General features: G+C 42.1%; 1 protein-coding gene across 1 annotated transcript in view; it reads right to left on the bottom strand.

Moving 5' to 3' along the window:
• Positions 1-22,937, bottom strand: part of NEK10 (NIMA related kinase 10) — a 371,560-nt gene that overhangs the window by 143,420 nt on the left and 205,203 nt on the right. Inside the window, 1 exon segment of the mRNA XM_089691216.1 lies at positions 13,898-13,968. Within this exon segment, the coding sequence (XP_089547342.1) occupies positions 13,898-13,968 (71 nt within the window).

The following is a 22,937-nucleotide window of genomic DNA, read 5'->3' as shown; positions in this document are numbered from 1 at the left end:
CAGTTTAGTCTGGCACTGGAAATATACAGTTAAGTTTGTGCTGCTGGTAGAAAACATTGATTTGTATTATATATGTCCCTGTATTGTTTTGTACTCATTTATGGACATGGCTTTCTTTATTCTTCAAAAGCTCAACCTAGGGGTGGCCCCAGCTGGTGGTCCAACCCCCATCTAACTTCCTGAAGGGCTCAGTTAGTGAACAAGAAGTGACAAGAAAAAAAAACACCACAACATATATGGGCAACTGCCAACAAAAACAGAGAGGCAAGTGATATGATGGTCCATGAATTCAGAGAAAAGGAATTTACAGTGAGTACAAAAAAAATCCCATGCCATCTTTTGATCTTTGATGGACATACCTTTCTTTATTTTGCAAGGAAGATGGATGTCCAAAAGCATTGTTTTTAGAGGGGAGTGCAATAGTAAAAACTTCAACTACAGGAGAACAAGGAACCATTCTTCAAGGCTAGGACCCTACATTACCACCTGCAGAATCTTGCATTTTGCTATGACTCAGCAGTGACCACAAAGAAGGACTTCATCTGGCAGCTTGTCCTTATGCATGATCAGATAAGGAGAAACCTTCCCAAGTCATAGAGACAGCAACCAAAAAGGCATTCTTCTATGAAAGAGTCAACAAAGCGATGACACAAGAGAAAGTCCCCTTTACTTCATGACCTGACTTTCAAAAAGTCAGGCCATTTAAACCAGCCACTGTATAGCAGGATGAAATATTGGTCCTTAAGACAGCAAAATTAAAAGAAGATGAAGGCACTAGGGTGTGCCTACAGCCAGACAGACTAGGTCCCTGCACCAACACCAACAAAGCCATTCTGTCATCACAAAAATGACTGGAATCAATTTGGTTTTGATCCTTCAGATCAGCTAAGGAAGAAGCATTATCAGAGGAAAAGCATAAATCATAGAGTACTGGTCCCTTGGAGATCCTTAGCCCTGGCTAAAATCTTGTCCACCTTGAAAATGAGGCAGGACACCATAAAGTTCATATCTTATATCCCCCACCACATACATAACTGGTTAAAGTGTTCCTGGTGGAGAGACCACTCTGCTAAATGCAGGAATTGATGACTTAGATAGTCAGCCTGTCAATATTATACACCAGGTATGTACATCATAGAAGGAGCTGAAATGTGATCTTCTTCCCACTGCATGATGGGTGACAACTCCAGCACAGCAGCTGCCTCTTTTATTTCTCCTTGGTGATGTATGCCACCACTGTGCTAACAAAAATTGCCCTTCCAGGTAATTTGTGTAGGCAGGAGTGACAGTCAGAGTGTCCAAAGTTTCAGCACTTTGTTGGGAAAGCAAGTCTCCTCCTAGGACCACAGACTCTGAGCTGAGAGGTGACCTAGATCTTTTTCGCAGCCCAGTGGGCTGGCATCTGTTATCATGATCTTGCAGGGAAGTGGAAGGAAGAACTTCCCAGCACCCAACAGTAGTGAGCAAAACTACCAAACAAATAACTCAGCTTGATCTCCCTGTTCAAGGAGTATGGAGACCTGTTCTACTTGGAGATTTCTTTTTAAAGGATTTGAGTGTGGTGTTGTGCATAGGGGGTTGCATTGAATGAGAAGATTATAAGACTCCACAGCTTGCATGCAACAAAGAATCAATGCCCATCTATTTGAGCACAGGAGCTGAACATGAAATTGAAGCTTTTCAGATAGGAGAAACAGTTTGTACAGTCTAGTGTGCAGTACTAAACCAAGGTACTTCAGGGGTAATTATGGGATAAGTACAATTTTTCTTAGGTTAAACAGCCAAACAAATTCTTCCAAGGTAACAATTGAATAGCAAGAGATTGGTTTCTAGGACCAACACAGACTCTGCTTGAAGCAGCAAGCCCGTCAATAAACAGAACAGGGCCAATACCTCAGTGAATAGCCATGGGGTAGATGCCAAAGTGAAAAGTGGGCTCACAAACTAGTAAATGTCCTCCCCATCACAAAGCAGAGAAAGAACTGGTAATTGGGGCAAATAGGAATATTCAATTCTTTGAGGTCCAGGATAGCCTAAACCAGGGCTTGAAATTTCTGCTTGCCTGCTCGCAAAATTCGAGGGGAAACGCCTTGTGGCGAGCACAGATGGAGCGGGTGGCTTGCAATGGAGCGGGTGGCTTGCAATGCGATCCCCAGGCCCCGGGGATCAATTTGCATTCCACTTGCGCTCCAAGCCTCGTTCTGGTTTCCGACTTAGGTTTCTTCTTCACCGCCATGGGGAACACGAGGAGAGGCCTGCTCTCCACCGCTTTGGGGGACACAAGGAGAGGCCCGCTCTCCACCGCCTTAGGGGACATGAGGCCCGCTCTCCACCGCCTTAGGGGACACGAGGACTGCTCTCCACCACCTTGGGGGACAAAAGGTCCGCTCTCCATCACCTTGGGGGACACGAGGCCCATTCTACACCGCCTTGGGGGACACGAGGCCCGCTCTACACCACCTTGGGGACACGAGGCCCGCTCTATACCGCCTTGGGGGACACGAGGTCCACTCTCCACCACCTTGGGGGACACGAGGACTGCTCTGCACCACCTTGAGGGATGCAAGGCCCACTCTTCACCACCTTGGGGGACACGAGGCCTGCTCTACACCACCTTGGGGGACACGATGCCCCCTCTACACCGCCTTGGGAGACACGAGGCCCTTTCTCCACCACCTTGGGGGACATGAGGCCAGCCTACACCGCCTTGGGGAACACGAGGCCTGCTCTCCACTGCCTTGAGGAACACAAGGCCTACTCTACACCACCTTGGGGGACACGAGGCCCGCTCTGCACCACCTTGGGGGACACAAGGAGAGGCCCGCTCTACACCGCCTTGGGGGACATGAGGAGAGGCATGCTCTACACCGACGTGAAGGACAGACCCGCCAACGGTGCACAACCCTGCACCCGCCAGCTTAAGGTAAATGACATAAGTACATGTTTACAGTAACTATTATTCCATGTTTTTGGCATCAAAATAAGCACTTTTTCTTATGCTATACTTCTGTAAACTAACTTACATCTTTTAAAAGAGACTTTAGTTACTAAAGTCTCTTTTTAAAGATGCAGGAGGTAAACAAAAAAATACAAAATGTTTACTACAGGTTTAAAGCTGTAAAACTTGATATTTTGATTGTACCCTATTGCTATTAAGCTATTGCTGTTATGTTTAAATTTACATAACAAAGCTATGTTATAATTGCAGTATTTTATATTTTGGACTCTTTATTCTAAAGAAAAATGTAATTTCATAAGCTTTAAGGGGGCGTGGTTAGGGGTGGAGTTGGGGGATGGGCTGGGGTTGTAGGTGGACCTGGGCAAGTTTGGGTGGGGCAACTGTTGGAGAGTAAGGTTTGTGCCTGGCTAGTAGGTCTAGACTCGAAATTTTAAGCCCTGGCCTAAACAACATCCTTACTTAAATCAGTGAATATGTTTCAATCAATGCCTCTGAAACTTTTTTTTTGGGGGGGGGGGTGCAGCATCACCCCCAGCACCAGAAAACCCCTGTACTGTAATGAAAATCTGTCAGAAGTTGAAAAGAAAAACAAAGACTGGAGGGGAAGAACCACTCCAATAGAAGGAATAGGAACTCTATCTTGTATCCCAGTTCACACAACACTTGTGTGAGATGTGGTTCACCCAGAATTTGGAGAAGGAAGGATAACAAACAGAGGACAACATATCTATGGGCTTGGCAGACTTAGGCTACTAGGGATGTGTGGTGTCCGAGGAGGCAGAGGACTTGGCGGCATAGGCTCCCTTATCAGAGATCCTTTGTGTACATAAGTTGCTTGGGAGGGCAAAAGGAAGCACTTGACTTTGGACACAGAACCATTGACTTCTCGATTTGAGGCAGAAATCACCCTTGGACCTGTGAGATTCTTCATGACCTCACTGATCCAGACATCTGCTCTCCAGTGAAGGGAAGTTCAGCCAGCGTCTTCTTGGAGGACTGGTGCACAAACCAAAGCCTGAGCCAGAGGAGCCTACGGAGAACTACAGCAGAGAATGAGATTCTGGACACTAGGGAGCTGATATCCAACAATGCAACACAAACATACAGAACCAGTTGTTTCATCAGGTCCATGAAAAACAGGAGATACCTGTTCACCCAACAAATCCTGAAGTATGGAAACATTCCTGGATTTTGTTTTCTGGAATACTGTGCAGTAGCTTTGTCACAGCATGCTGGATGTCCAGAATGTCATCAAATCTGTGTCCTTTTAAGGCATTTTTTTAATTTTGGAAACAGACAAAAAGTTGTAGAATGGATTCTGGGCCAGGAACTCACAAACACTTTACTCATCGTGTGCAGGAGCATTGTTTTTGAGAATCCACTTATCAAGCCAGGGTCCCAGTGTTTTCCTCTGAACACATTCCTGTAACCTTTTCATAATTTCCAAGTAACAATGTTGGCTGGCAATTGTATGGTTGAGAACAAAACACGCGTGCTTTCTATCGGTGAGGTCTTTGCTTTACACTGCATGCTCTGGCATTTTGTTTCCAGATCATACTGGAAACACCTTGTTTCATCACTCATAATAACCTTATCAAACACCTCTGCACTCAAAAGATTGGCTGAAATTCAAAGACAACATTATTTTTGATCGTCTGTCAAAATTCAAGGCACCATCTTTGCAGAAATCTTTCTCATTCCCAAATCCTCTGTTATAATCTAAAGATTTTCAGCCACCACTGTGGATGTCTTTCCCTCGCTGGGTGTCCTTGGGCTGATGGTTAAGCCTGGAAAACCACATGCATCTCGGGTAAGAAAATTAAGTGGAAAAAAGAGAAAATGTGATGTGATGTGTATTTGTATCTATATTAGAATTTTTAATTCTATATACTTACTGTTTTTTGTTTTATAGATTGTAATAGATACTGATATGTACATCTCCTGATAAAACGGCTCGGACCACGAAATGCGTAGAGCTCATTGGTGACCCTCTTTCCTCCCTCTTTGTATGCAGTGTAATTATAGTATTGTACATGGTCCTTTCTTGGACAGAGCAATTGGCTATCTTGATCTATATTAATGATTCAGAATCATTTTCCTTTTTTACATGTTTTATGTATAATCCTTTTTTTATTGTGTAAAAATAAAAATTTGTATGTTATGTAGTTCACATTCTTTGATACCTGGTGCCTTAACAGCCCAAATATTTTGGGATTCTGTGATTGTAATTGATAGGGTGTGGCACCATCCATACCACCGGTATTTTGAAATTACACCACCTGCCAAGCCCATGGAGAGGTCCTCCTCTGTAAGATCATTCATGATAATGTTGCAGAAAATGGCATTGACATGTAAACACCATTCTCTGCAGCACTCAGGCCCATCCTTGCTGGAAGAGAAGAGGAATAACCTGACACTTCATATAACCACTCAGAAGATATGTAGATTTGTTATGTACAGTATGTAATTAAAAAAAAGAGAGAGTAATTCGGAGTTAGGTTTTAACAAACAACTACAAAAAGTTATTTAAAATATGTTTAAATATAATGCCAAAACCTTTTTGACATCTTGGCTAAAGTATGGAATGGATAACTCCACATGTAATGTTTTTTTTTTTGCCATTATTGTCCCATTGATGTGATTTCCCTTCACTTCCTGTCCGTTAGACACAAGGAATTCGCCTCTCAGTTATCAGAATAACAAGTGGCCCTTTTGGAGGAGATCACCTCTCTTCATGTTCTGGTGTTAACTGAAAATTGGTTACCAGGATAAAAAGAGTGGCGAATCTCCCCAATTGGGTGAAATGCAGAAGTATTAATGCAACAGAGGATTTAATCACTGTACCCTATCAAAACCCTAAAAAAGACCATCTTTAAGTTTTGACCATCTATAGCAGCAGCCACTAAATGGCAGCCCGCGTTCTGAGAACGGCCCCAGCAGCGCCCCCTTCTGGGCTGCCAGCCCACAATGACAGATCTGTCGCTGAGCAGGACAGTTGTCATGGCAACAAGACATCATGTGTGCGCCTTGCCCCTTGCAGCTCACTGTCTCTCCAGCTCCCGCTCCCTGCCTGTACACAAGGATCCCGACACAGCTCCTGTCTGCCCTCAATGTAGGGTGTAGTCTTACAGGGGCACTCTGATGGGCGCATTTAATGTCAAAGGGTCATGCTGATGGGCACATTTAATGTTAAGGTGCACTCTGATGGGCACAACATAGATTGTGGCCATCAGAATGCCCCTTAACATAAAATTTACCCATCAGAGTGCCCCTTAATATAAATGTGCCCATCAGAGTGCCCCTTAATATAAATGTGCCCATCAGAGTGCCCCTTAATATAAATGTGCCCATCAGAGTACCCCTTAACATAAAATGTGCCCATCAGCATGCCCCTTATTTTTTGTTAACCTCCTTGGCGGTATTCCCGAGTGTAGCTCGGGGTAACATTTCAGTACCAAAAGCGGTAACCCCGAGCTACACTCGGGAATACCATGCGGCACTGCTCCGGCATGTGTTCTTCACTTACCTTACCCTGCGCTCCCACGATGTGTCCCCTGCAGCGTCCCCGGCCATCTCCTCCGGCCGATGCCGGCATCCGGCTTCTGTGTCCTGTCCCTGTGACGTCGGGACGTACGGGCGCGGCCGGCGGCGGGAAATTTAAAAATTTTAAAAAATGTCATTTTTTTTTTTTTACATTTTACACAGTAAAACAATGCTGTTTCAACCTATTTCACATACATATTGTCCCTAGTGCTTTGTCCTGCGCCCTGCCTGCATTTTGTCTGTTCTTTCTGCCTGGAAACTGAGAAATGTCCATGGCGTCCAAAAAGTGTCCCTTTAGGTCAAAAGCGGTTTAGATCAGCTAGAGAACAGCGATAGTAAATCAGAACCACTTGCAGAATTGAGTGATAATGATTCGTGGGGGAAATTCGTCATCAGAAACTGAAAACGATTTTGCGACTGAGCTCAGCAATGTGCGAACTTGGCGCTCTATTTCACATTTCAGTGTTTTTGGTTTGATTATATTATTGAATTAAATTTTTGATTATTTTTATATTATTTTTATGATTATTTATTAAATTATAATTTATGATTTTGTGTTTCAAATTTTATCATACCCGGGATGTTTACTAGACTCTTGTTTGGACAGATTTCAGTGAGTTTTTCCTAAAAATTACAGCCTACAATAAAAAAAATACATATTTCCATGCAAAAAAATGGTACCGCTTTCAGCACCAAAAATCTGAAATAATCATACCGCCAGGGAGGTTAAGGTGCACTCTGACATGCACATTTTATGTACACGTGATGGAAAGGGGCACTCTGTTGGGGAATATGATGTAAAGGGGCACTCTGATGGGTAAATATGATGGAAAGGGGTACTTTGAGTGTAAGGGGGCACTTTCACAGGAATACCTAATGTAAGGTGGCACTGTGATGGGGACAACTGATGTAAAGGAGCACTCTGATGGGCACGGCTGATGTGATGGGAATACATGATCTAATGTTGCACTCTGATGGTGACATCTAATGTAAGGGGGCACGCTGATGGTCACACCCTATTCGGACCTCGGCCAGAAGAAAATTATAGTGACCGGATCTCCTTGAATTTTAATTCAATACCCCTGATCTATAGTGAGAGATAACTTTTGCTGCAATGAATGGTGTGAACATTATCTCATTATTACTAATATCAAGCTCAGTGAAGTGCAGTGACTAATTAAGAGCTCTACAGATGAAACAGCCTTTGCTATACACCACTGATTCTGTGTTCAAGCTTCAGCCTCACTTTTTACTCTCAGCTTTCCTCTGTTGTCTCTTTCCAGCTGCATTACTTAGTATTGGTTTTGCTGCACCAGACAGGCAGGAAAAGGAACTAAGAAGAATGAAGAGAGCATCAGCATATATTCTGTTAAGCCTCATTTACACCTGAGCATTTTGTAGCTCAAAGATGCTCAACAAGCAAAATTCCATTTATTAGAGAGAATTATTCTCACTTTCTGTTCTGCTGATAATACTTTATCATTGAAAATCTGCATCAGGGATAGACAGAAATAAAAATATGCCAGGAGTTCTAACCTCCCCTGCTCTACTGAATAAAGGCATTTGTAGATTCTGTCTGTGCTGTGCCTGGAGAGTTACCCTCCCTCCTCAACCCTCCTGTCATTTCAACAAATATCTGTTCAGAGCTGAATAAAACTATGTACCCAAATGCTTGAATTGAGACATATGCTGAGTCAAGGACAATGTACAGATATGGTATTTCTATGAGGTGAGAAAAACCCCAGAAAGGCTGGCCAAACTTTATACAAATTTCTCGTACAATTTTAATTCAGATTTACCAAAACCATATAATATGAGGTCAAACCTAAACACTTTCAATGTGTATGCAATCAGGCAAGCCCTTGGACTACATAGTTGAAGGTAAAGCTAAAGGAAATTGAACAAGAAAATTGTATAATGCATGGCCAGTTTAAGGCTATGCTCCTTAAAATCAAGCTACACCCACTTTTTTGGTACTCTTTTTGTGGGGAAGGTGGCATCCCTACCTATATGCTGGGTTAGTCATGTTACCCACAACATTGCAAACAAAAATGACACTGAACACTGCAGAGGAGATGAAACCTTTGCAGGGTATACTTGTATTCCTTATATTTTTTGCTTTGTTCGTGCCATAAAAATCCCATCATATAGAGGGTGTTTCTATATATTGTTCTGTAAGGGATGACGGCACTACTTGTTACCACACCAGGGGCGGACTGACCATTTGGAAACTCAGGCACTGCCCGAGGGCTCGGTGTCAGTAGGGGTCCCCATGAGATGCCCCTGGTACCTTTTTCATAGGCTTTTTTGAGTGTGGGCAAGGACACAGGGGCCCCATGATCCCTTATTGCCCGGGGGCCTCATGAGTTGTCAGTCCGCCCTGAACCACACCCACCATTTCTCCCTCGTAACTATAAAGCAACCCAGCAGGGATAAGAATTGGTGTGTGGGTGGCCATCCTTGAAAGCACAGTGCAAAAAGAAAAGGTATAGTGCCCAAAAACAAACTGGGGCAGCTAATTGGCTGCAGTACTGATTGAAGTAACATTTTTCCACAAGCCTGTTCAAGAGCAGTTTGTCATTAGATTGACTGCTCTTGAATGGGAATGCCCATAGATGGATCAAAATTCTACCAGTCCCTGCTGAAACAGCTGAATGTCGATCCATTTATGGCCAACTTTACTGATAATCAAGAGTTGTGTAGCATAGTCAGCAGCATGGGGCAGCATAGTGCTTGAGTGGTTAGCAACTCCACCTAGAACTAGAGTCGTCGGTTCATATCCTAGTCACAGCCTGCAGTTTGCATGTTCTCCCTGTGCCTGCTTGGGTTTCCTCCCACACTCCAAAGACATGCTGGTAAGTTAATTGGCTCTTGTCTAAATTGGCCCTAGTATGTGTATGTATGAATGTAAGTTAGATACCTTAGACTGTAAGCTCCTCAAGGGCGGCAGGGACTGATGTGAATGTACAATATATATGTAAAGCGCTGCATACATTGATGGGAAATAGTAATAGTCAAATACATTGGGTGGGATTTCTCAAAACTGGAGCAGATGTGCATGGCAACCAATCAGCTTCTATGCTCAGTTAAGATTTAAAAAATAAAAGATAGAAGCTGACTGGTTGCTGTGGACAACAGCTCCAGAGTTTGGCTGAACAAGAAGACAGCTAATACAGGAAAAAGTACCCTTCATTTCAGATATCTTTGGTTCTTAAACATTCTTTTTGATTTTTTTCTCAGATTGGACATTAAAAGCTGTTCATATAGTATGCTGTATAATTTATTGTGTTAGAAAGCACCTATCAATATTTTTTTTTTCTTTTTGGTTATCAATAATATTATATGCTTTCTTTGCATAGGTATGGTGGTACAATTCACCAAATTACACATATAAATGCACCAAGTAGGAACCCAAATATATATGCTGTATATAAAATGTGTTAACATGTCATGAGTGGTAGCAAATCCTCCATGTCTCCAAAGGTAGATGTGGGCTCACATTGAACCCCACAAACATTTTCGAATTGGCTTGTGGTCCCTTGGGTTCATCCCAATAGAAACAGAAGAGGCAAAGTACCAAATCATGAAGTGGAGACATAGGAGTTAATTTACTAAAGGCAAATAGACTGTTCACAAGGGAATTTTTCCCAGAGCTTAGTGAATAAGGTGAAGCACTACTGACCTCCAAAATTCAAACATGTTCAAGGAAAAATGACTGGGTATTCTTTGCAAGATGAATTTTCACTAAATTCACTAAGCTCTGGGAATAATTCCTTTGCAAAGTGCAACCTCCCTAGTAAAATAAGCAGCCTATTTGCCTTTACTACATCATGGTCTAACTGGAGATCACAGCAAGTTGCAGACAGTTATAGTCAAGGATCCAGACAGAGGGTCAGGGTAAGTAACATACAATGAAGCAGAGTCAGAATGACAGACAGAATTCCAAATCCATCTAGACTCACCAGGAACCTTTCATCAAGCTATGATGCACTGAGCAGCTTTTAAACTGGACATACTGACACGGTGTCTGCATATAATGTGGGATTTCAGCCAGTACCACTTCTGAATGCATAATAGGAACAACATGACCACCCAGTGAAAAAATATACCAGTGTGAGAGCTAATGGGAATCAAGGAGGATTGACAGCTTCACACAAGAGGTAAGTAGATGGTCAGCTCATTACAATATGCTTCAACCTGCATTTACACAGATAAATATGTACTACCATGAGTTAGAACATCAGGCACATGAGCTGAACACATGGCCGCACGGCTGCTGGTGTGCACTGGCAGAAACAGAACATCTGTGCTGATACTGGCACCCCACCCTGTCTACCTTTCTTTGTCCAAACTTTATGAAATATCAAAGTGAGTTTTATACCCATGGTGTTGTGATGCAGTAGTTTGCAACCCTCTGTGCTAACAAAAGGTACTACATGTAGTTAGGGACAGTGCTTGACTGGTTTGCGCCCTAGGCAAGACCAGTTACTTGTGCTCCCCCAAAAAAGAAATAAAATCTTTAAAAACAGTAGAAAATATTAAATCAACAAAACATGAAACTGCTAAATTTCTTTTACACTGCAAAAATAAGTGCCTTAAAATGCCACAAGCACCAATATTAAAGACAACATCAGTGTCACAGACGGACTGTATCTGTGGCTGGCAGTGGCAGGGTCACAGTTGCAGTGAGTGGAGGATGATGGATCAACACTGGCAGATCCCAGGCTGGAGTTCCCCAGGCAATGGGGGGAGATAAAAACGCTGTGACAGCAGGCAGCCTAGAGCGCACACACACACACAGCACCTGCACTGAACGATCCCACACAGTGAAATATCCAACACAACACACCACCACCAACACTGACATAGATCAGCAGGCACTAGAAGAGCAGACTGTGGGATTGTTATGATGTCATCACTCACTGACACATTGCACATGTGATGGAAGGCCGGCCAGTCAGACGGGTCATACTCACACAGACAAGAGACATCAGAGTCAGACATTATACAATATAATGGTGTAGCGCTAAATGCATATAAACGCATATATATAAAAGCATGCAACACACCCCTACTCACAAAATAAAAACATAAGCCCCAAATAGGGGATCAAGTTGTAGTGACACAAGTGATTCCTCTTAGAGGAACTTATCACACGTGAAAAAAGTCCAAACGGTGTGTAAATCTTGGTAATAACCTAGTCCTTATATCTTAAATGGATGCAGAAACCCAGACTGATGAATGGATGGTGTATGTTAAGTGCCACACTCTGCAAGGTGATATCCGTGAACAGCCAAAGTGTTCATCAAGGACCCTGATGAAGTCACGTGTTTACCGTGACGCAACGCGTTGGCATGTATTGATAGGACGAGGTGTAGTGACATCATCCCAGACGTGGACGCCATCTCTGAGCTAGATTCACATGTTCATTCCCATAGCAGTGGATTTAAGTTTTCTGTGATCATCTTCTATGTGAGTGGGCATTTTATTTCTTTAACAATAAAGCGATTATGCAGTATTACACTATGGGAGGTCTGTTTTGTTGTTTATGACCTTCTGGTGGGATCGGTTACGGAGTGGAGCCAGGTGACAGGAGGACGTGGAGGAGTAGCAGGGATATCCAACCACGAGAGGGGCTCATCTACCGATATAACCATCCTGGGATATATGTGGACATTCCACAAAGTGTGGTGACCCTTGTGGTCTCATAAAGGAGGTGAGGAGGCACTTTGGCTGTTCACGGATATCACCTTGCAGAGTGTGGCACTTAACATACACCATCCATTCATCAGTCTGGGTTTCTGCATCCATTTAAGATATAAGGACTAGGTTATTACCAAGATTTACACACCGTTTGGACTTTTTTCACGTGTGATAAGTTCCTCTAAGAGGAATCACTTGTGTCACTACCACTTGATCCCCTATTTGGGGCTTATGTTTTTATTTTGTGGGTAGGGGTGTGTTGCATGCCTTTATATATATGCGTTTATATGCATTTAGCGCTACACCATTATATTGTATTGTGTATCTGTGACTTTGTGGTCAAGGTTGGTGTTGGCTGCTTATAGGAAGGGTATCCATTTGCAGTCAGACATTACCTTCCTCCGCAGGCGCAGCTCTGCCTCTGTTGATGAATGGAAAGAGAAAGGTTGGGACTCCACAGTGATCAGCAGCCACTAGCCGGATTGCAGTAAGGGACTGAGTCTGAGTGGAACACTGGAAGAGCAGCAGCTCAGCTGCTACACTGGCCCCAGACACCTTACATCTTCCTCTGTCCTTTCTTCCTCCCCTCTGCCACCACTCTGCTCAGCTGGAGGATCATTCATGATGTGGCAGCGTCCCACACAGATAGAGTAACAGCCTGTGCTGCACCCAGGCACCCCTAGGTGGCAGTGAGCCCTAGGCAGGTGCCTAGTTTGCCTAGTGGAAGCATCGGCCCTGCATATAGAACCTAATTATCAGTGCACACCACTGCCGTGCAATGATGTAAACTGACTTCAAAGGAAACAATGCTCTTAACCAAGGATGCGCAGCACAGCCCTTGTATAGGCCTTATTGCATAACATTTCTGCAAAAACACAACTTGATACAGCCACTGGCAACACATACCTTTGCAATGGGCAAATACAAGTGTATAACCACTTACAGTGATTTTTTTAGATATGTTATAAAAGTTAAAAATATTGGGGGGGTTTTTTCAAAATTTTCAGTCTTTTTTCATTTATATAATAAAAAATAGAAAACCCGGTGGTGATCAAATACCACCAAAAGAAATACTGAAAATACCAAAATAAGTGTTGCACAAGCGCATACCAAAAAAGCGCTGTGCTACACTTTTTTTGGAATGTTCAGTATTTCGGTGTGGGAACACATTGCAGTGAGCAGCGGCAACTAATTATTATTATTATTCCCTTTACTTTGATAGGAACGGTTTATATGATTTGGACATATACACTTTGATATTCAGAGTAGCACGGTGATTTTTTTGGTTTTTGTACCACCAAAAGAAAGCTCTATTTGTGTGAAGAAAATTATATAAATTTAATTTGGGTACAGTGTTGCGTGACTGAGCAATTACCACTTAAGGTAGCGCAGTGCTAAATATAAAAAAAAATGGCCAGGTCATGAAGGGGGTAAAACTTTCTGAACTTCAAGTGGATAAACTGCTCATGGACATTATCCCATTGACTAACAAAGTAGGTATTGATTTGTATTGTAGAAGGAATAATTGATATTCCTTTGGTACACAAGTGTCAGGATTCAAAAAAACATTTGGGATTTGTTTTAATCCCAGACAGCTCATGGTAACTTTTTACAATTTGTAGAATGTTAATATATTTGCTTTCTCGGGGATAATCAATGTGAGTTGAAAATATTAATAGTAAATGTTATTACCTTTTAATGGTATTTGAGACTGTTTCGGAATACATTCCCTCCGGTACAGGAACATACACAGCTTCTACAATCTAAAAGAAAAAATGTTTTGCTTTTATCACTGTGACACAAGCTGTAATAAGCAGACACTAAGGTTTTTCAAGGCACACAAAAATGATGAATCATTATACGGAGAGATCAGATGTTATCGTGTACTGCAAGATATAGCATTAAAGGACATTTCCAGACTTGATTAAATTTTATCCACTGCTTCCTATCCTCCTTTAGTATCATGGAAGGGTCCATCAATCCTGACCCTTAACCCTCTGTTGTTTGCATTTTCTAATGAAGCTACTAGGTTCAAAATCTCAGATAAATTAAAAGTTATAGAGCTTTACTGTATCTGGTCAGCTTGCTACTTGAAGTTTCACCTGTTAGTGGCGTAGCAGGCAATTTGACTACAACAAGGTGTATGTAAGCTGTCCATACACGTAGTCTTATTTTTGTTCAGCCAACAGGCTGAAAATAAAAGAAATTAAAGATTCCTCCAACCACACAAACAAGGTGTGCCGCTGTCAGAATACACTGATCAGTGGCCGAAGCTGCTGATTGACAAATGTTTTCCAGCATCTTCTTCAGTCCCTGCTGAATCAGCAGAATTTCAGTCAGTGTATGGCTGGCTTTAGGTTGGTCATACATTATACAAACTGAGTGTACAATCACCTTTAGATCTACCATCATCTATATAGTGCAAGGTGGGATGAACGCGGTGCCCGACCCCTGCCTTTCTCACCAATTATTAAAAAAGGACTGGCCAATCTCACACTGCTCTGTCACTTTCGTCACAATGCCACTATTAGCTGCACCCTGCACCAAGATTTTCCAGCTCGGTGGACCACAATCTAGGTGCCAGCAGCTTGAGAGCGATTGTCACTGGGTTTAGTTGACTAAGCAATTAACTCTTTAAGCTACCACCACCACCTTTTTCCCAGGATGGAGGAAACTCACAATCTTAGCAATAACTATGATTTTAGAATAAATGTCTGTAACACACACTGTTACCGCAGACAAGTATACTCAGAGAATTTATACTACAGTAGCTGTCGGGGTAAAGAAGTCTCGCGTCTGCGCACATCTATGCGCCAATGCCGGGTACCTGCCAGCCGTGCTGGTGCGCATGCGCACGCGGTTGCGAGCACACGAGAGCGCACATGTGTGCGAACCGCCGTGCACAGGCGGGCTAGTTAAACCCCTGCTGCACTTAGAATGGTGCCTTCTGGTATACTACGTTCTGTGCTTGTATCCTGACTCCTGTTATCTACCTGATTTGACCTGACTACAACTGAACTCCGCCCGCACCGACCCGGCTCATTCGTTGACTATCCGCTTGCCTGATCCTCTGTACCTGATCCGCCCGATTGATCCTGACCCAGCTTGTCTGCCGCTTCTACCTCTCCTGCCTGTGTCTATCTCTGGCTGCCAGCTGCCGTGGTTGTCCATACCTCCGCTATACCTTCCTGCTGCTGCACCTGCTCACCTGCATCCACAACCAACCTGCATCCTGGTCTTCTGGGTCATCACCTGCCAGCTTTCACCACAGACCCGTCAGGCACTCGTGCCCCTCCTAGCTCAATACCCTCTGTCTACCCTATCAGGAGTCCTGAGCGGGAGTGCTAAGAGGACGCCATCTCTCCACGTCAGGCTCCCCAACCAGGTATGTTACAGTAGCACTCTTCAAGAGACAGGGATTCTTGTACTTTGCATTACCACATTTAGAGACAATTTCAACACTCTTCAAAATAAGGTTTAATAATGAAAAGGTCAAAATGGTGGAAATAAAATATTTACAAAAGCAAAGATATTACAAAATAACAAACAACCACGAGACAAAAAGGTGAAAAAAGGTAAATACTTGCAAAGTCCTTAGGTTTAGCAGAGTTCAGTCAAGGGTGAGCAAGGTGTTATTGACTCTCATAACTTAACAGGTGTTCTTTGGTTGATGGCACACGAAAGCTGTCAACTTTTGGAGCAGTCTCTTTTTCTTTGGTATGAAAGGGGTGTTGTCAGAGACCATGTGACCAATTAAGCAGTTGAGGAGTGGCCATGGGGCGTCACCATGTTTATGGCTGTATTGTGGCCTTCCCTTACACACAGTTTTATACTAATGTTAAGATCTTCCAATATGTACAGGTTGCATTCTGGAAACTGATTATTGTTTAGCACTATATTTTGTGTCCAAGGATACTAAACACAGAGTTTATCAGATGGGCCTATCACCCAGGAGCTATCTAACTGCTATCTAACCTTCTGTAAACTATAACTTAGCCATGTATGGTATCGATTTGTTTGGTATGATATCCCCCATTCAAATATGAACTTAATTTTGGTGTGTCTTGGTCCTGTCTGATTTTATGAATTGCCTATAGTTTTGAATTGGGCAGGGGTCTCTAAAAAGTCACCGCAAGCCAAACTGCTTTACAATCCCCATTTTATGGCACACTATGTGTTCCCAGTGCTTTAATTTCTCTAAAAACCATGTGTGATAGAACTGAAGGATTTTGTCATAATTTTATGATAGGTCAGAGGGAAGTGTTAATCTGTAGAATTGTGGGTTTTTTTTGGTCAGTAGAAATTAACAGACATTCTACCCGGACTTCTTTTAACTGTTTACAGCTCTGGCAAAGACCTACAGTATGTGCTGGTGTCTGCTGTCCCTAAATTGTGACAACAGGCATTGTGTTAAAGTGTGTTAAACGTTAAGGCTATGAATTCCATGAATTTCAGGAGGAGGGAGGGGGTAAGATCACTGGGTTATGCCTCTACTCATGACAAAATCACCTGAGACCTGAACATGGATGTCGCCTACAGCTTTCATGTGCCTAATGCGCACAACCATTACACAAGGGCCTGTCTGATTTGATACAAATTGAATAGTTTTCTTAGGTTATTAAATAGTTTTAGTAAATCTAAAGCCAGCCATACACTATTGATTATGAATGCACAATCTCCCTAATATTTACCAAAATGATGTAATATGAGGACAAACCTAAAAAATACATTCAGTCAGTATCAAATCAGACTGGCTCTTGTACTGAATAGTTAATGTTAAAGATAAAGGAGATTGTACAATCAGAGTGTTTAGTGTATGCTCAACTTTAAGGAGATCATACAGAGATTGTGCAATCAGACTGTATAGTGTATGGTTAGCTTTAGAGGGGTAAGAAGTAAGTATGTTTGATTATGTTTAGAACTGATTAAATGTTTGATTAGTTTAGAATACCTATTTTAACAGTCATATCTACCAAATATCAGTCATATTTACAGTACCTACCTAATAACAAGTCTATATCTGTGCCATAATTAGATTCCAAAGTATCAGATGGAAAAAGGGCATTTACTAAAGAAACAGAAAATGTTCACTTAGCAAAGTGAGCGTTCACTTTGGAAAGTGTATGTTTATTTTTAGAGATAAGCGAATTATTCAAAAATTCGATTCGGCTGATTCGCCGAATTTGCGGAATAAATTTGATTTGATGCGAATTTATTCGCTGCGAATTTAACTTATTAAAAGGGTTTCTAGGCTTCAGAGAGCCTTTATATTAGTGCAGAACACTGTACCTTTAATTTAAATGCCCTTGGAGTCTGCTGGGGAAGAGAAATAATACTGTCAGTCAATATGACATGCAGATGAGTGCCGTCGATCTTAGAATCACCGCACACTTCACTCATTTGGGCAGTCACGGGGCCAAAACCAGAGTGTGGAGCCACAGTGTGGCGGTGGAGGCAGCAGCAATGGGAGGCCATACAGCACCCTATGACAAAATGGAACCCACCAGCAGTGTGAGGAGACCTGAAAGTGGCACATGGCAGAGTGTGGCGATGGAGACAGCAGCAATGGGAGGCCGTACAGGGACCCATGACACACTCTGGACCTGGCAGCAGCATGAGGAGGCGGTACAGGGGCCCATGACAGATTACGGGCCTCGCAGCAGCATGAGGAGGCGGTACAGGGGCCCATGGCAGAGTGGCGAAGCGTAAGCAGCTTAAATTGAAGGCCATACAGAGGCCTATGTTAAAAAGTCCCCCCAGCAGCAGTGTGGGGAGACGACTATCAAGAGTCCAATGGCAGATTGGCGGAGCAGAAGCAGCTTCAATTGAAGAAGAAGAGGATGAAGATGAAGAAGAAGAAGAAGAAGAAGAGGATGAGGATGCAGAAGAAGAAGAAGAAGATGAGGATGAAGAAGAAGAAGAAGAGGATGAGGATGATGAAGAAGAAGAGGATGAGGATGAGGAAGAAGAAGAAGAGGATGAGGATGAAGAAGAAGAAGAAGAAGAAAAAGAAGAAGAAGAAGAGGATGAGGATGAAGAAGAAGAAGAAGAAGATGAGGATGAAGAAGAAAAAGAAGAGGATGAGGATGAAGAAGAAGAAGAGGATGAGGATGAGGAAGAAGAAGAAGAAGAAGAAGAAGAGGATGAGGATGAGGAAGAAGAAGAAGAAGAGGATAAGGAAGAAGAAGAAGAAGAGGATGAGGAAGAAGAAGAAGAAGAAGAGGATGAGGAAGAAGAAGAAGAAGAAGAGGATGAGGAGGAGGATGAAGAAGAAGATGAGGATGAAGAAGAAGAAGAAGAAGAAGAGGATGAGGATGAAGAAGAAGATGAGGATGAGGAAGAAGAAGAAGAAGTGGATGAGGATGAAGAAGAAGAAGAAGAAGAAGAAGAGGATGAGGATGAAGAAGAAGAAGAAGATGAGGATGAAGAAGAGGAAGAAGAAGAGGATGAGGATGAAGAAGAAGAAGAAGAGGATGAGGATGAAGAAGAAGAGGATGAGGATGAAGAAGAAGAAGAAGATGATGAAGAAGAAGAAGAAGAAGAGGATGAGGATGAAGAAGAAGAAGAAGAAGAGGATGAGGAAGAAGAAGAAGAAGAAGATGATGAAGAAGAAGAAGAAGAAGAGGATGAGGATGAAGAAGAAGAAGAAGAGGATGAGGAAGAAGAAGAAGAAGAAGAGGATGAGGATGAAGAAGAAGAAGAGGATGAAGAAGAAGAAGAAGAAGAGGAAGAAGAAGAAGATGAGGATGAGGATGAAGAAGAAGAAGAAGAGGATGAGGATGAGGAAGAAGAAGAAGAAGAAGATGAGGATGAAGAAGAAGAAGGAAAAGAAGAAGAGGATGAGGATGAAGGAATAGAAGAAGAAGAAGAGGATGAGGATGAAGAAGAAGATGATGATGAGGATGAAGAAGAAGAAGAAGAGGATGAGGATGAAGAAGAAGATGAGGATGAAGAAGAAGAAGAAGAGGATGAGGATGATGAAGAGGATGAGGAAGAAGAAGAAGAGGGTGAGGATGAGGATGAGGATGAAGAAGAAGAAGAAGAGGATGAGGATGAGGAAGAAGAAGAGGATGAGGATGAAGAAGAAGAAGAAGAAGAAGAGGATGAGGATGAAGAAGAGGATGAGGATGATGAAGAAGAAGAGGATGATGGTGAGGAAGAAGAAGAAGAGGATGAGGATGATGAAGAAGAAGAAGAGGAGGATGAGGATGAAGAAGAAGAGGATGAGGATGAAGAAGAGGATGAGGATGAAGAAGAAGAGGATGAGGATGAAGAAGAAGAGAATGAGGATGAAGAAGAGGATGAGGATGAAGAAGAAGAAGAAGAAGAAGAAGAAGAAGAAGAGGAAGAAGAAGAAAAAGAGGAGGATGAGGATGAAGAAGAAGAAGAGGATGAGGATGAGGATGAGGATGAAGAAGAAGAAGAAGAAGAAGTAGGATGAAAATAAGAAGAATTCCATTCCAGCAAAAAGTGTATCTGCAGAGAGCTCCGCTATTTCTGACAGTTCTCTGACAGTTCCTTCACATTTACAGTGGTTGAAACATTGTATCTATTTGTTTCCCAATAAAAACATCTGTATCCTAAATGGAAACAAATAGATACAATGTTTCAACCGCTGTAAATGTGAAGGAACTGTCAGAGAACTGTCAGAAATAGCGGAGCTCTCTGCAGGGACACTTTTTGCCGGCTGTAGAAGGGATGAAAATCGGCCGATCGGGGAAAATTAGATTCGCGCATCCGAAGTTTGCTAATTTTCGGATTCGGCGCGAATCGAATTTTTCCTAATATTCGAAACGAATTCCACTTCGCCAAGTTCGATTCGTTCATCTCTATTTATTTTGAAAGGCATATGCTCACCTAGTTTAGTGAATACTGTAAGGGGAAGCAATGTTCAATCATCCAATCATGTACAAGCAAAAAATCCTGGTTTTTTTTTTAATCCCTTGCCCATACTTGCAAATTCTGAGCGAGCACTGCTTCAACCTTTTTATTAGCTACATGGACATTCAATCTGTTAAGTGAACAGAATTTGAGAAAATCAACTCCATTCTATTTAACTGCTAATAAGGCAGTCTGGGTAACCTATTAATTTCTTGGCACCATGTTGTATTACAGACATTCTCCAACAAAAATAATAATCAGGGCGCCTTTGTAATGTTTTTCTTAAACTATCTGAAGAAAAAATACAATATAACAGCTGACTGCAATATGTTTAACTGAACAATACCATTCAAAAGGTGAAAATAGTGAAAGGAAAGAAACTATTTTGCAATAGGTGGAATACTTTTCAGATTGTCTGGTAAATTGCTGAGGTATGTGAATTTGCTTTAAGTATGCAAACAAATTATATTTCTGTGTCATCAGAATAAAGCTTAAAAACATTTCATTTTCAAATATATACTTTATAACTGGCATGTAACATATACAGAATCTCAAGGGAAGTTAAAATTATTGCTAGATTAGCAAAAACTGCTGCCGTGAGTCCTAAAAGATGAATGCACTGATTTTAGAATTGCTATTAAGTTCTGACATTTTTCACTCTCTCCTTTTTTAAATAACAGCAACATTGTAATGTTTAAAAAAAAAGTTACCTAGAATTTCAAAGAAAAGATTGCAACAAATCAACATTTTTAGCAAAGCAGGGAAGGGTTAAAGCTCTGTTATTATAGCCTATTATTACATTCTGTATCTTCCTGTCCCAGTGACAACCACTACTCTAATTTCTTGTTCTGCTATCACAAGGGAAAGAAGTCAGATGACATTTTGTCAATTGAGTCACAGATAATTTTACACACTATAAATCTTGACACATGTATTTTTTTAATTGAGCGACACAGGATTCAGGGACATGTTGGTTATAGAGCTGCTCACCAGAGGATTTGAACACTGGTAATAATAGAAAAAAAAAAGTGGCCAGACTGGTATAAACCCTCACACTCTTCTCTTTTTTTACTAGTGTTCTAAGAGCATAGTTGACTTTTCTACACAGAGAAACAACCCATTCAGCTTAAAGTGGAACTACACTGCATCTGAGAAAGACAAACCAAAAACGCTATTTCATTATTTTTTGATATTTAAAGCAAACTTCCCCATCCATCTATCCATTTCTCCATGCCTCACTTTGAAAAACACCCCCTAGCATTTTCTGACCATGGCCATCTTCAGTAAGGGCAGATGATTCATTCTGCATTTACTTCCTAGAATCTCTCTGCCCTTAGTTCAGACATGCAGGCAAGAGGGTGTGCTTAACTGAAAAAAACCCTTCCCCCTCCTGAAGACTCCTGGGATGTATGACATCATTTGCTTAGGCATAGAAGCCAAAAAGTAACTGAAGAAGTGCTAAGAAAAAGAGTAAAACAAGTAACTATATTATACTTTTCGATCTATGTACTAAGGCTAGCAGAATAAGGATTTCAAATAGTTAATGTTTACTGAGAGAGTGAAGTTCCCCTTTAAAGTGATTCTAAAGGTTGTCATTTAAAAAAACAAACAAACAAACATGTCATACTTACCTGCTCTCTGTAATGGTTTTGCACAAAGCAGCCACAACCCTGTTCTTACCTTGTAAATCAACCCATTCAGTTTAAAGTGATTCTAAAGGATGTAATTTAAAAAAGCAGAAGACAAACATGTCATTACCTGCTCTCTGCAATGGTTTTGCACAGAGTAGGCTTGACCCTCTTCTTTTTGGGGCACCTGCTGGCAGTCCTGACTCCTCCTCCCTGCCGAGTGCCCTCAATAGCAAGCTTCTTGCACAGAATGCATTAAGGTGAAAACCCTTCTGCCTTTAGAACCACTTTAAAATATAAATGCAAGGTATATATATATATATATAAATATATACACTATATTGCCAAAAGTATTGGCCACCCCTCCAAATCATTGGATTCAGGTGTTCCAATCACCTCCATGACCACAGGTGTATAAAATCAAGCAGCTAGGCATACAGACTGCTTCTACAAACATTTATGAAAAAATGGGTCGCTCTCAGGAGCTCTGTGAATTCAAGCGTGGTACCATGATAGGTTGCCACCTGTGCAATAAGTCCATCTGTAAAATTTCCTTGCTACTAAATATTCCACGATCAACTGTTAGTGGTATTGTAACAAAATGGAAGAAACTGGGAACAACAGCAACTCAACCATGAAGTGGAAGGCCATGTAAAATGAGAGAGCGGGGTCAGCACATGCTGAAGTGCACACTGCGCAGAAGTCACCAACTGTCTGCAGTGTCAATACCTAAAGACCTCCAAACTTCATGTGCCCTTCAGATTAGCACAACAACAGTGCATAGAGAGCTTCATGGAATGGGTTTCCATGGCCAAGCAGCTGCATCCAAGCCTGACATCACCAAGTGCAATGCAAAGCATTGGATGCAGTGGTGTAAAGCAAACCACTACTGGACTCTAGAGCAGTGGAGACGTGTTCTCTGGAGTGACGAATCCCTCTTCTCTGTCTGGCAATCAGATGGACGTGTCTGGGTTTGGCATTTGCCAGGAGAACGTTACTTGCCTGACTGCATTGTGCCAAGTATAAAATGTGGTGGAGAGGGGATTATCGTGTGCAGTAGTTTTTCAGGGGTTGGGCTTGACCCCTTAGTTCCAATGAATGGTAATTCTTAAGGTGTCAGCACACCAAGACATTTTGGACAATTTCATGCTCACAATTTTGTGGGAAAAGTTTGGGGATGGCCCCTTCCTGTTCTAACAGGACTGCACACCAGTGCACAAAGC

Source organism: Staurois parvus, unplaced genomic scaffold (assembly GCF_062004578.1).
Source record: "Staurois parvus isolate SC_StPar_1 unplaced genomic scaffold, SC_StPar_1.0 ptg000021l, whole genome shotgun sequence".
Taxonomy (NCBI): Eukaryota; Metazoa; Chordata; class Amphibia; order Anura; family Ranidae; genus Staurois; species Staurois parvus.
The sequence above is the reverse complement of the archived record's forward strand: the minus strand, read 5'-3'. Positions and strand labels throughout refer to the sequence as shown.